We start from the raw sequence: 12,169 nt of genomic DNA on the forward strand, positions 1-12,169 counted from the left end.
AGGTACAAAGGTCTGACAAGATGCAGTAAAAGTTGCAGCTAAAGTTAGACATACAAGATTCATGTTAACAATCTATTTTAACCAGGAGTACAGTGGAATTCTCAAAACTGCAGAGGAAAAAAGAAAAATCTTAGCAACCATGCAATTCAATTGGAAACATTGCTCCTGATGCAGAATTACTGGCTGCAGTCTTTGACCCCTCTCCACCCTGACACCCAGATGGAACACAACGCAGAGCCCTCCTTCACTGCCTTACTGCTCCAGTGGGCATCTGAACTCATCACCGCCCTTTCAGAGAGACCTTGCACATTCCTTTTCACTCCCAATCCGCAGTTCTTCACGTAGTTAGTTTACAAATTTCACATGATATATTTTGCCTATGGCACAGTAGATCACCTACCCTTCTCCTATTAGCCCTCTCTGTTTAATTACAGTTTAATGTGAATTGATCTTTACATTAATGAGCCTGTAAAGAAGATTGATTTTCTTAAGGGACTTTTATGCTCAGTTTGGCAGCAGAGTGGTCCTATTGATTTCCCTTTCCCCAGTAAACACGCACAGAGTGCAGCATCCTCTGTGAATCAGCTAATCCTATTTCACGCTCTTTTGCTTCAAAAAATCCTTGTTCTGACTTCCTTGTTATCTGTGCTTATTCACAGCAAGATCATGGGGCCAATGCGTCTCAAGCAGCACTGGCTGTTGCTAATATACAGCAGACTGCCGTGGGTCACTATCCCTTTTGTTCCTAAATGGTTGGGGGCTTAAAAGACTTACAGTGAAAGAAACGAAAGTTATTTTTAAGTGTTTAATCTGTTAACTTCCTTAATTCCTAACCAGCTAAGGATGTGGCCTCAAGTGCTCTGCTTACCACGCTTGCTCTGGAGGTCTGGTTAGCAGGCTCTCCACAGAACTCCACAGCTGCAGAGCAGCCTGTGCTGGCGTGTCCACATCACTGGCTGCCAACTGAATCAGGCCTGCCACCTTGGGAACACAGCAGAGGATGAGGATCCTCCTACCACCCTGTGCAGCCATCCCCAAAGCTCTCCAGGACACATTCACGCTCACCAAGCCAGAGGTAGGTAGGTGAAGCAGAAGCTGAAGTGCAGCCAGGCACCACAACTGATTTTGCATCTCTACAGGTGTTTGGAGAATGCCTATAGTAGCAGATCTATGCAGAGCTCATCACAGCTCTGCTCCTCCTCTTGTCTTCCACGCCAGCAAGGCTAAATGACTCTCCACTCAAGTCGGTCAGGAAGTTGGATATATGCAGACTCAATTCAGCTGCAAAGAAATGGTTACTTCCATCCTCCACTCCCCTACCAAACCATATCAGAGTTCAAGTAAAGAGTCTTCCAAAGAGCCTACAGAGTTAACATACTTGAGTTGCAGCAGAACACTGGGAAGGGAAATCCTCAGCCAAAAGCATGTCAGTGAAAACATCCTGCCATCAACTCCCAAACGTCCAAGTCTAGGAACTGTAGCTGAATTACAAACGCTGTGGGAATTTCAGGCAAGATTCTCCCCTCAGCTACTCCGATGTAATTTCGGAATGAATCCAGATTCACAGTCTCTCCCCCTCCCAGCTGAATTTCCTGGCTTTTGTTTGCACTAGCAGATGTTTGCATTTAATGTCTGTCTTTATTTGGTAACCCATCCATAGATTATTTTCCCCTTCTGTTCTATTAAAAGCCTTATCAACTCCCTTATGTTTGCTCTCGTTCAGATGAACAACTTTGGCAGTATTTTCAACGTGCAAGGCAAACTGGCTCTTCAAGGAATAATTAAACTGTATTAAACTTCATGGCAGTAAATTAAGGCATACCATGTTTGATACATATGTTTTTCTTACATCCATCTGCAGCCTGAAATATCCAAAGATTTGCAATAAGCTTTGAGAATGCTCTTTCCAAGTGATTCCCACATGTTTGCATATATATCAGTTCTTGGTACACGTGTGCATAAGGTCAAGTAAACGTGGGGTGATGGAGACAGACACGGGAAGCCCCAAGGCAAGGAGCAAGAAGTGATCAAGCTCACCGAAACAACCATTATAGTAAACTAAGTTTGGCATTATGGCATTTTCCTTTCTCCCAGCATCAAAAGGATAGAAACTCTCTCTTCCAAATGAGGAAGAGCTGGAAATGAAGTAACCCACTCACCAGGACTGTTTTGAGCGACAAATACACAACCATTGCTTTTATGATACATTCACAGCCCTTTGGAAATACTTAACCACATGCAATATACAAAACCTACTTCAGAGGTTTGTGAGGTAAACACACTTCACACATTTATAAACACTGAAAAAAAAAGGAAATCTATTTATTTTTCTTTAGCAGTAAGAATACACTGTAACACTGTATACTTAAACACAAACCAATTTCTCAGTACACAGCCTTCATTATGAGTCTTCACCCTGAGTTTGGTTTGGCAACCTCCCCAGTTATTACTGCACTGATTTGAGGGCTAGAAGAAACCAGTCTGATGGCACAATCCAATTGCTTACATCACACAAAGCCAAAGAACTTCACCCAACAATTTACCTACCAAGTCCATTAACCTGGAGTTGAACTAAAGGACCCTCTTTTGGGAAGATATCCAACTGATTGACTTCCAGTGATGGAAAAAGCCTCACTTCCTCAGCAAATCATTCCAATGCGAATCAGTCAGCAACATCGATTAAAGCAGGTACTTTAAAACCTCTTTTAGATTATTTTTACTTTTGATAAAAATTAAAAGGAAATGCAGGGGTAAAAAAATGGAGCAAAGAAGCTAAACGAAGAGATCCTTCTTGCAGGGGTATGACAGCAGCATTACAAATGCCACTATCACAGTTATTTATGTATAGCAGCTGAGGAAAGCAATACAGATTTCTGGAAAGTGATACTAAGCAGGTCTGTTTAGAATATTGTCCTTTTATCATTTGGCTTTGTACCTTCCCCTTCCTTCTGTACCACTCTGAAATTTCAGAGGAGCTGTAAATCCACTGCCTTCCACCACTCATTATTACTCCTTTCCAAACCACTTATTTCATTTCAGAAATAAAAAGCCAAAGCTCTAGCAATTTGGTCCTTTGCCAAAGGCTAAATTAATAGCAAAAATAACAACAGGGGCTTGTGAAGCTCAGATCATTTATAGACTTCATGAGAAAGAAAAGCTGATTTGGGGGGCCTAAAACTGTATCCTGGATGGCAAACAGCATGCAGGCTTTCCATCCATAAATCAGATTTCTGAAGTTTTTTGAATCCCAGTGCATGAGCTGTTACACAGTGCGTTACGTGGCAGACTGGTGAGCTCAGTTCAAGTGGCAGGCAGATGGCCTCTCATGTCAGGGGATCGTGCCTCAAACAAGAGATCCTGCTTGGAGGGAATTACCACACAGCACTGCAGTCAGCAGCGCCCTGATCACGGATCTGGGCTTCACATGTGGTCACGCGAGCAGGGAGAGACTATGGCAGGAGGAGAAATCAAACAAGTTGGTTTCACACCAGCTGCACGTGACATATTTGACAGGTCTGATAACTATTGAGACACAAGCCACTCCTCCGCTCAGGAGGTGGAGTGGTTACTTGCCCATTTAAATGAAAGACACTCACTAGATTCAGTGCTGAAGATAGCACAGGAGTGCTTCGGCTCTTTGTAAGCTCCGCAGGAACACGCTATACTCAAGAACCAGATCAAAGGCATCATATCTCAAAATAAAGCTAAGCCCACTTCATGTTAGGAGGGAGATATGGATGCTACTTTTAAGCTCAGGTCCTTAAACTGAATTAAGACAGTGAGGGAGTTCTTTTGCTTTGCATATTTTAACACTGCCTAATGGAAGAGCAGGAACGGTGCCAATTCATTTCACTCAATTCAGTTCTCGATTTAAGCAATAGGAATGTACTTTTAGTCAACTGATCAAGGTTGTCTCGGAGTAATTCAGAGCCTTTCAAGTGTGAGAGGACCAGTCACCCACCCAGTCCTATGGACACTGGCACTTTCCACTGCAAGACGACACAAAGCCACTGCAGATAAGAAGGGATGGGACACCTGCCTGAAGCTATATGCTGTAAGGCCATGCACAATGGAAGCCATCACTTGAACTGCTCAGGCACTTCACTGGATTCCATATTAGCTATAACCACTTCCCCTTCCCAGGAACTTGGGAGTTATCACACATGCCTCAGCAAAATTCCTTCTCAGTGTGCATTATAAGCACAAATAATGCAAAAATAAGATACTGAGAAGTCTGATAACATAATGTTTTTATTCCCTTCAGCAGTGTCCCCAGTCCTAGGTCTGCAGTGGCAGAGGCACAAGGGTACTCAAAGTGTCTAACACTTCTGTAGGCACCTAAACTACCAAAGTTAGCAATTTCAAAGCTTCTGTAGATCTAGCCCTACAGTCACCAATCACACTCTCTCTCTCAAAAAAAAATTAAAGTTGAAAGTGGCCATAAAAATGGGTCTGGAATGAGTTTCCTGAAAGATTAAAATGTGAATAGTCTCTGGCTTTAAGAGAAAATAAGAAATAACCAGAACAATGCCAGGGAAAAAAACAATAAGGTAGAAGTATATACTCCTTTAATAGCACAAGTATGAAACAATGGTTGAAAACCAAATGCAGACAGTAAAACAAAAAACACAACCCCCCCTTCCCCTTCCCTTATTCAATATGCAACTAACCTGTGGAATTTACTGACTTAAGTTATCACTGACCATAAGGTTTCAACGGTTTGGCAAGGGATGAAATGTTAATGAAAAAAAATGAGGACAATCACATAAAAACAAAAAGATAAAAAAGAGTATCTGCATCTTCCAACAACAGGAATGCAACAGTAACAATGACAGATTTCAGTGTGACTTTCTGCTAGGGGCATCTTATTCTGTAATTTTTCATGGCTGCCCATCATGGCATTCCTGCAGGCTGCATGGAAGCAATGCCCACTACTTACCACAACCCAAAAGGACTTTTGTGTGCATCGCATCTATAATCATTTTTCACAGGGGTTCTGCTGGCATACAGGCCAAAAGGTGGTACTTCAAATCTGCTAACGATTGCTAAGTCCTGGGCAGGTCTGTTCCAGTCACACCGGCACAAAAATGACTTTTAGGACTCTGGAGACACTTATACAGACTTGGCTGTGCTGACAGATGGACAAAGTGGTTGCCTACTTTGGATCATTCCGTAAAATTAAGTAGCAGAGAAATTATCTGCTCATGGGTTTGCAGATTTCTAATTGGTCTGCAAGCATTATCTTCTTTCTGCCTTGTGCATACACGCTGCATTAAAACAGCACATTTAATCACACACAATCTAGCCCGAATCTCAACTACAGAAGATATTTCTTAATTAAAGAATCAACAAGACTGATAATGAAATCTGAAGAGTTAGCAGAAGCGGGTGTGACACGCATGAAACTCAGCAGTTACATCCACCCCACAAATTGCAGCAGAAAGTCAAAGGTAAGGAGGCAGCAGCAACTCACAGGTGGAGGGCACGGACGTTGGAAGCAGCAGGGCCCAGGGAGGGAATGGCAGTCAGTTCATTGTTGTTCAGTTGCCTGCAACAAGAAATGAACCATTTAGCAAGGAGGCGTGCATCAGATGGGCACAGCACTTTGTCTGAGTGTGTTTTTCCCCAGAAGCACCAGCATTTCGGCAGAAGGGCTTTCTCTGACCGTCCCACCTTTTCATCCCAACTTCTTAATAAACCAGAGCTGCCATAACTGCTCCAACAATACCTTCTTTATCCAAGGCAGATTTGCAGCCCCCTGCTCACCATACTGGGCCATGGAGATGCCATGGCAGCCCTCAGGTCGCATCGGGTCTAGCTCTGGAAATCCCACAGGGGCAGCCTCACAGAGCTGGCCATGAGCACACAAAAAAAAACCGCTCTGGGCACAAAAATGGCACTGAAACAGGTGACCTGCTGCAGCCAGCCCCCAGCAGCCCCAAGGGCTAATGGCAATCGCAGACAGGCCTCACGCCTGGAAAGGCCGTTACAGAAATGTCCCCCTCAATGGCCTAATGTTTGAAGTGTTTTACTGACTGAAAACAGATCCCAGCCATGTGACCGGCTCTTCCTTGGTTTAAAGAGCCCTTGTTTGTACGGTGAATTAGTCAATTAATTACTGTAACAGTCGCTTGTCTGGCTGCTTGAAAATTACCTAACTTCTTAGCCATCTTGCTGCCCCCCCTCCCCCCCCCCCCACACACAGAAGCCATTAAAGCTGAACCCCCGCCAGGCCGAGCCCCATGGCCCCCAGCCACACAAATCAGCAGAGCCTCACTGCTGTGCCTCTGCCCTCTGCGCAGCACCCTCTTCTCCTCTGCGGGGATCTCAAAAGCACCCCAATCCTCTCAGGCCTTGCCCCCCCGGCACTCCTCCCCAGGAAATCCTGAAAATCACATCCAGATGCATCTGACTGCAAAGCAGGAGCAGGGACGCACGGCACAGCTGAGGGGTGCCAAACCCTGAGCGTGAGCTGGGGCAATCCTAAATTCTGCTCCTTTTGGCACTTCAAAAATATTTTTGGCAGGTGGGAGAGGGCAGCGATGCCTCCATTGCAGAACTTCCTCCTGACTCCTCTGAGAGCAGGCACCGTATTTGATTTCATGAGGAGTTCCAGGCACTGCTGGGATAAAAGCTTTTCTCGGCTGCAGATCTGCCTCTGACATTATACCCATACCTTAAAATGTAAGGGAAGAAAGCCAGAGGCATTGCAATTCAGCAAGGAGCTCTACTTTGCAACTAAAAGCTCATTGTTACTGGTATTATGGCAAGGCCTCCAGCTTTCAACAGTGCAAAGCAAGCTGGAAAGAGCACTGAAATGTATGTATTTGTGACACATTTACATTAACGTCCAGCTGAGCATCCTTCTGAAAGCCTCAAAAGGGGAAGGAGAATTGGGCCAACCCTCCCCTAGTGCTGGTTAAGCAGCTCTAACACTAACCAGCTTCTAGCAAGCGCCCAAACCCTGCCCTGACATAAACGTCATCTTCATCTATCACTGCCCTATCAAGCCTTTCTCAGTTAAACAACACAGTCAGAAAGCAGCTCTCCCACCTCATTTTCTCTTGGCTCACAGGCACCAGTTGCTGATGCAGTGGAGACAGCCAAGCTCATTATTTGTCTGGGATTTCCCTCTCCTCTTCCCCTTACCCTGACATATAATGAGCAAATAGCAAAAAAAATATCAAAAAGAACCCCCCAACTAAACTCAACAAATTTAAACATCCTTCTTTCTCCTTGAGGACACAAACCTGTTGCCTCTGGACAGCGAGGGAGGGCAGGAGGGGGCCACCCATATAAAATATTTACGGTCTGGTTGCCAGGCTGGTGTCAAGCTGAAATGGAGCCTGCTCAAAAATAGCACAGCTCTCCAGAGCTTTCAGTGAAAGGCACTTTAGAAAATAAAAGGTGAGTTGTTTGGAGAAGAATTTTAGCACAGTTACTACCTCTTTGTTAAAAAATGAGCTCGGAAAACCTGAGAGCCGTGTAACCATCATTCTCATGGATTCCATACGACCCAAGGAAACCCCACAAAGGACAACAGGGCTGTCCCACAGCAGCATCCCACTCCTACCTATACTTGCTGTCAAGGCATGGGATCAGGGGTGTCTTTAAGAGGGACCACAGAGGGGCATGGGAGAAAGTACAGGTGTCCTGAAGGAGGGAGGTAACGCAACGCTGCAGCCCTAAGTAGCACACAGCTGCTTAGTCCTGAATATATGGGATCACTTTAACCTCCTCCCGCGAGAGATTAAACTTAAGAGGAAAAGAGCTTCTAAGAATCAAAAATACCAGCTGCTACTACTTTATCTTAGTAAAGCACACCAGAACACCCAGTATAAGCTATGAAGTTTAGATCATTGCTTTGCTGACATTTTCATAAAGCTGAGGGTTTCAACAAAAATTTCCAAAATATATGGCACTAATTATTCACATACAGACACATCATGTTTGAGACCTATCTGTAATGCTCAGGAACCACAGGCTCCATGTTTAAAGCATCATGGGAGGTTTCAGGTCTTATCAATGCATCTATCATTTGGGGCAATCTCATTCCCTGAGGGTGACTTGATTTGCCCAGCACAGCACACACAGCGAAACACTGACTTGCTCTCAAGACATGCCACAGCATGATCCTTATTTCATGAATGTTTGTAAAGTGCTTAAAAAAACCCTCAGAAAGAGATGCTCTGGCAGTACAGATGTGGTTCTCTTTGTGAAATGCAGTTTATTTCAGTGGTCTGTGGTTTAGCTGTTATTTAAAAGCAACCAAGATTGGTAGATAGGGCTTTTAATAGAGCTTCTCCCTCACACTTTCCAAAGCTTGCCTTCCAGGCTGGGCTCCAGACCTCTGCCTCCCTTTCCATCTCAATTTTCTTCCTGTTCACTCCTTTGCTCTCTCCCCTTCCCCTAACAAGGCACTGCTAGCCATGCTATTACTCTGACGGCTGCACTGCTTGCCTCCCTCAGTCCTTGACGTTCTTTCCACATTCAGCCCTCAGTGCATGACTTTGCAAGCAGGGGCTCCCTACCTGTGAAACCAGAAGCCACACAAATGAATCTCCCAGCCCCACGTGCCCAACACAGTCAAACACCTCCAGGCACTTCCACAAATAAAAGCAATTGCTAAGCCACAATCATGTTAGGGTAACTCCAAAGTCTCATGGGATCAGGGCAGTGATTCTGATCTCTAAGTGCAGGGCAATTTAAGGCTTTTCACCATTTAAGAAAGCAGATCCCATAGGCAGTATTTGCTCACCAGCATCACTTTCTCTCCCTTCCTGCTCTCTATGGCAATCCAGGGCTGACCTCCAAGCACTGCCCTTATTCTTGATGCACATTCCATGCTTTGTCAATATCACCAGCAAGTCCCTACTGTCAGTGTAAGCAGAGGTGCCAGGGGCAATCAGGCTGGTGGAGATGCACTGCATTAATCCCTACAGTCCAATCCTGCAGGCATTAGCCAGGCAGAATTCCCACCACTGAAAAATGCTTTGCCTATTTCAGAATCACAGGATCTGGCCCCTCCGTGAGTCCCAAAGCCAACACTTAATGAAAACAGACAAAGGACAAGAAAAAAAGAACGATACAGACAGAGCACAGCATTGTTTCTGAAAGGAAATGTTTTTTCAGTTTCCCATGAGGCATCAGTAGCTCTTCAAACAGAGCCCAAACCTCAAGTATGCCAGCAATTCAGCATTCAAATGAGAGCTCATTACCTCAACCCACCGCTTACAATTTTAGTCACTTTCGTTTTTCAGAACCCCAATCAGAGCTCCAGGAATTGCTGCAAATAGCTGACAGGCGCAGTGCTTCCATGAGCAAGGCAACTGGGCATTTCTGCAGGTCAGGAGGTAGGACACCCTGCCATTCTCCATGCAGGATTTCTTCTCACCAGCCAGGGGCCCTGTTGCAGCCAGCCTTTGCTGGCTCCTTCTCTTCCCCCACCAAAGCAAGAAGACAGCTCTGCCATTTTACACTGACTTAGTAGACTTCAAACAGAATTTGTCCAGGTTCCATAAGGAATACAAATGTCTAAGAAAGGAGGAGACACAGTTAAGTGCTTTGTTATCCACTACACTACACCTTTGTTTCCTGGGAGATTTGGGTTAGGTTGGCATCAGATATCACGATCCAGGCTGTTCTGTCTTGCTTCAGGGTTATGCTGTCAGCAAGGAGCTTTGTGTGTATGTTCAGGTGTGTTAGCTGAACTGCTCCCTCTGAGCCCTGCACAAAACAGAGGCAGCAAACTCCAATGATTTCCAATAACAGCTATGCTGTTTTAATTGGGAAGTTGTGTTCTTCTAATTGATTAGTTAGTTAAAGACAAAGCAGCAGAAGTACAGTATGAAAAAAACATCCACACCGAGTCACATCTGCTCATTCACATTAGCTAAAGGAAGATACTGTCCTGGGAAACTATATATAATTTCCTCCCGTCCCACAAGCTGCCCTTCCAAAATACAACTAAAACTTTGGAAGAATACTTACACTTCCTGCAGGTTCAACAGCTCTGCAAAGGCAGAAGGATCAATCTCGGTCAACTTATTGTAGCTCAGGTTTCTGTTAAAATAAAAGAAAGTGGCATCAACATCATACAGTTAGTGTGCTCAGCAGAAGTGTCATCCTAATTATTTTGGATTACAATAGGAAGCGGCTTGGGTTTGGTTATTTTTGCCTTTCTTTTTTTTAATAGGAGCACTCAAATATGGTAGGGCAGCACTTGGCTGCTGAATACATGCAGGAGTTACTTTAGTTCTCTATCAAAATGTTATTCAGCTCGCTGTAAGTTTTCTCCTCTCTTGCATTAATGTGGTGTTGTCTTTATATTATATTAGTGCTAATTACATTAGTATTCCTCTGCTGGTCATTCACAACCACACAATTCATCACAGATGAACAGGATATTTCCTGACAAATTGAAGTCTGAACTGAAACAATCAGCAAGGCTTCTCCTAAATATTTCACACCTATAATGGTATCCGGGTATTTTTATGTGCCGTTGTGTTCCACATATAAACAAAAGGCATACACAAGTATGCACACTTATATTTTACATTGAAAAACAGTATTTTACATTTTCTAACAGACTGTCATTAACATCACTAAATACTGGTCATGCAGTAACACACGCTTGGTTCCTTAACAACTCCCACCACTTTCCAGACAGACCAAACCTAGATCATACAATCCCATTTTACAGGCTATCTGAACATAGCCTTGCTGAAGCTCTGCTTTGCAGGACACACAGCTGGAACAAGGTGGTAAGAAAGCAATGCTGAAAGCCATGCACAAGACCTTTGCAATGCTCTGCTGCAGCATCACAACAGTGAAATCCCAACTGAGACATGCAGCATCAGCACACCGCACACAGGTCCAGCCTGTGCTTGGGGATGCATCAGGAGAGCACAAATCAATTAGGACCAAGCGACTAATGATGTGGAAATTAACAAATGGCCCAATTAATATGATGTATGCCGTGCTGGAATGTTACTGTATGTAATCTGAAGAGGGAGGAGGCCAACTGACAGGGAGTAGCAACAAAAGCAACCACAAGGAGTTGCAAGGAAATTGAGGGGACCTGCTTTAATTTCGTCCCGCTCCACACCCTGCTCTATGATATTATCCTGGGTAACACTCAACCCTCCTGTCTCCTCTGCAGGGAGGTTACACCCTCTTACTGCACCTCTGAACACGACCCAAAAGATTCATGGTCTGATTTTAGATAAGCCCTCGAACATCCAGCTGCTTATTCAAACCACCAAGCCAGTCTGACTGGAAAACGGGCCAACCTTTCCCAGTTTGTGCATTTGCTTTGTGTAAAAGTTGTGCCCACAGCCCCCAGGCAGGTCGGAAGCCCCAGCAGGACCCATGTCCTGAGGTCTCTGAGTGCCAGTCCCTGCACTGGGGGACTCGAGAGGCAACAGACAACAAGGAGAGCTGCGAGAAGGGCCCAGACCTGCCTCAAGTGCCCCATGCAGTAACACAGAGAAATTCAGGCCCACAGCGATGCTTCCAAGCACTAAGGCTTGACAGACGAAGTTACAAATGCCTCTTTTGAAATAAAAAGCAATTACTGATCATCTGCTCTCCTGCACTGCATTTATGGGATATGTTCAAAACATTCCCTTCCACACAGGTACTGTTTAGTAGCTCAGTGCATGCACTGTTTTCCAGCACTTCAGAGAAGCCCATGAAGGCACTCTGTACCATGCCTGAAATGTTCCATTTCCGCCAATACCTACTGTGAAAGAAGGCCCTACAAATCAGCAGCACAGGATTGCTTTAGCAGAATCTAACTTGAAGCTATATATGAGTGTAAAACCTAACCAAGCATCTAGTTTTAAAATATGTTGTCCTGTAAGCCCCTACTGTCTTTTAAAACACTCAAGAGACCTTTAAATCAATACCAGCCTACAGCAGATATCCATTTCACTATGAACTCAAAGGCATTTGTCTAAATAAAAGTCAAACTGCAGTTTAAACTCAGAGTGCGTTTGAAAGCCAAGTCCATATTCATAGCACAATTACGAATTAAAGTGCAATTTGCCCACAGATTACATTACTACTACTTTTTTTTTTTTTTTAAACCACACAGCAAAATCAGGTTGGAGCTTGTCCCTGTGTGATGTATAGGCAAAAGGAGAAAATACAGCAGGTAACGTCCTGC

General features: G+C 44.4%; 1 protein-coding gene across 1 annotated transcript in view; it reads right to left on the minus strand.

The window, feature by feature from the left end:
- Window positions 1–12,169, minus strand: part of LRIG1 (leucine rich repeats and immunoglobulin like domains 1) — a gene marked incomplete at both ends in the record, with an annotated part of 78,474 nt that overhangs the window by 39,770 nt on the left and 26,535 nt on the right. Inside the window, 2 exon segments of the mRNA XM_079540111.1 lie at window positions 5,474–5,548; window positions 9,991–10,062. Coding sequence (XP_079396237.1) covers window positions 5,474–5,548; window positions 9,991–10,062 — 147 coding nt within the window.

Source organism: Tetrao urogallus (assembly GCF_951394365.1).
Source record: "Tetrao urogallus genome assembly, chromosome: 10".
In the NCBI taxonomy this organism is placed as follows: Eukaryota; Metazoa; Chordata; class Aves; order Galliformes; family Phasianidae; genus Tetrao; species Tetrao urogallus.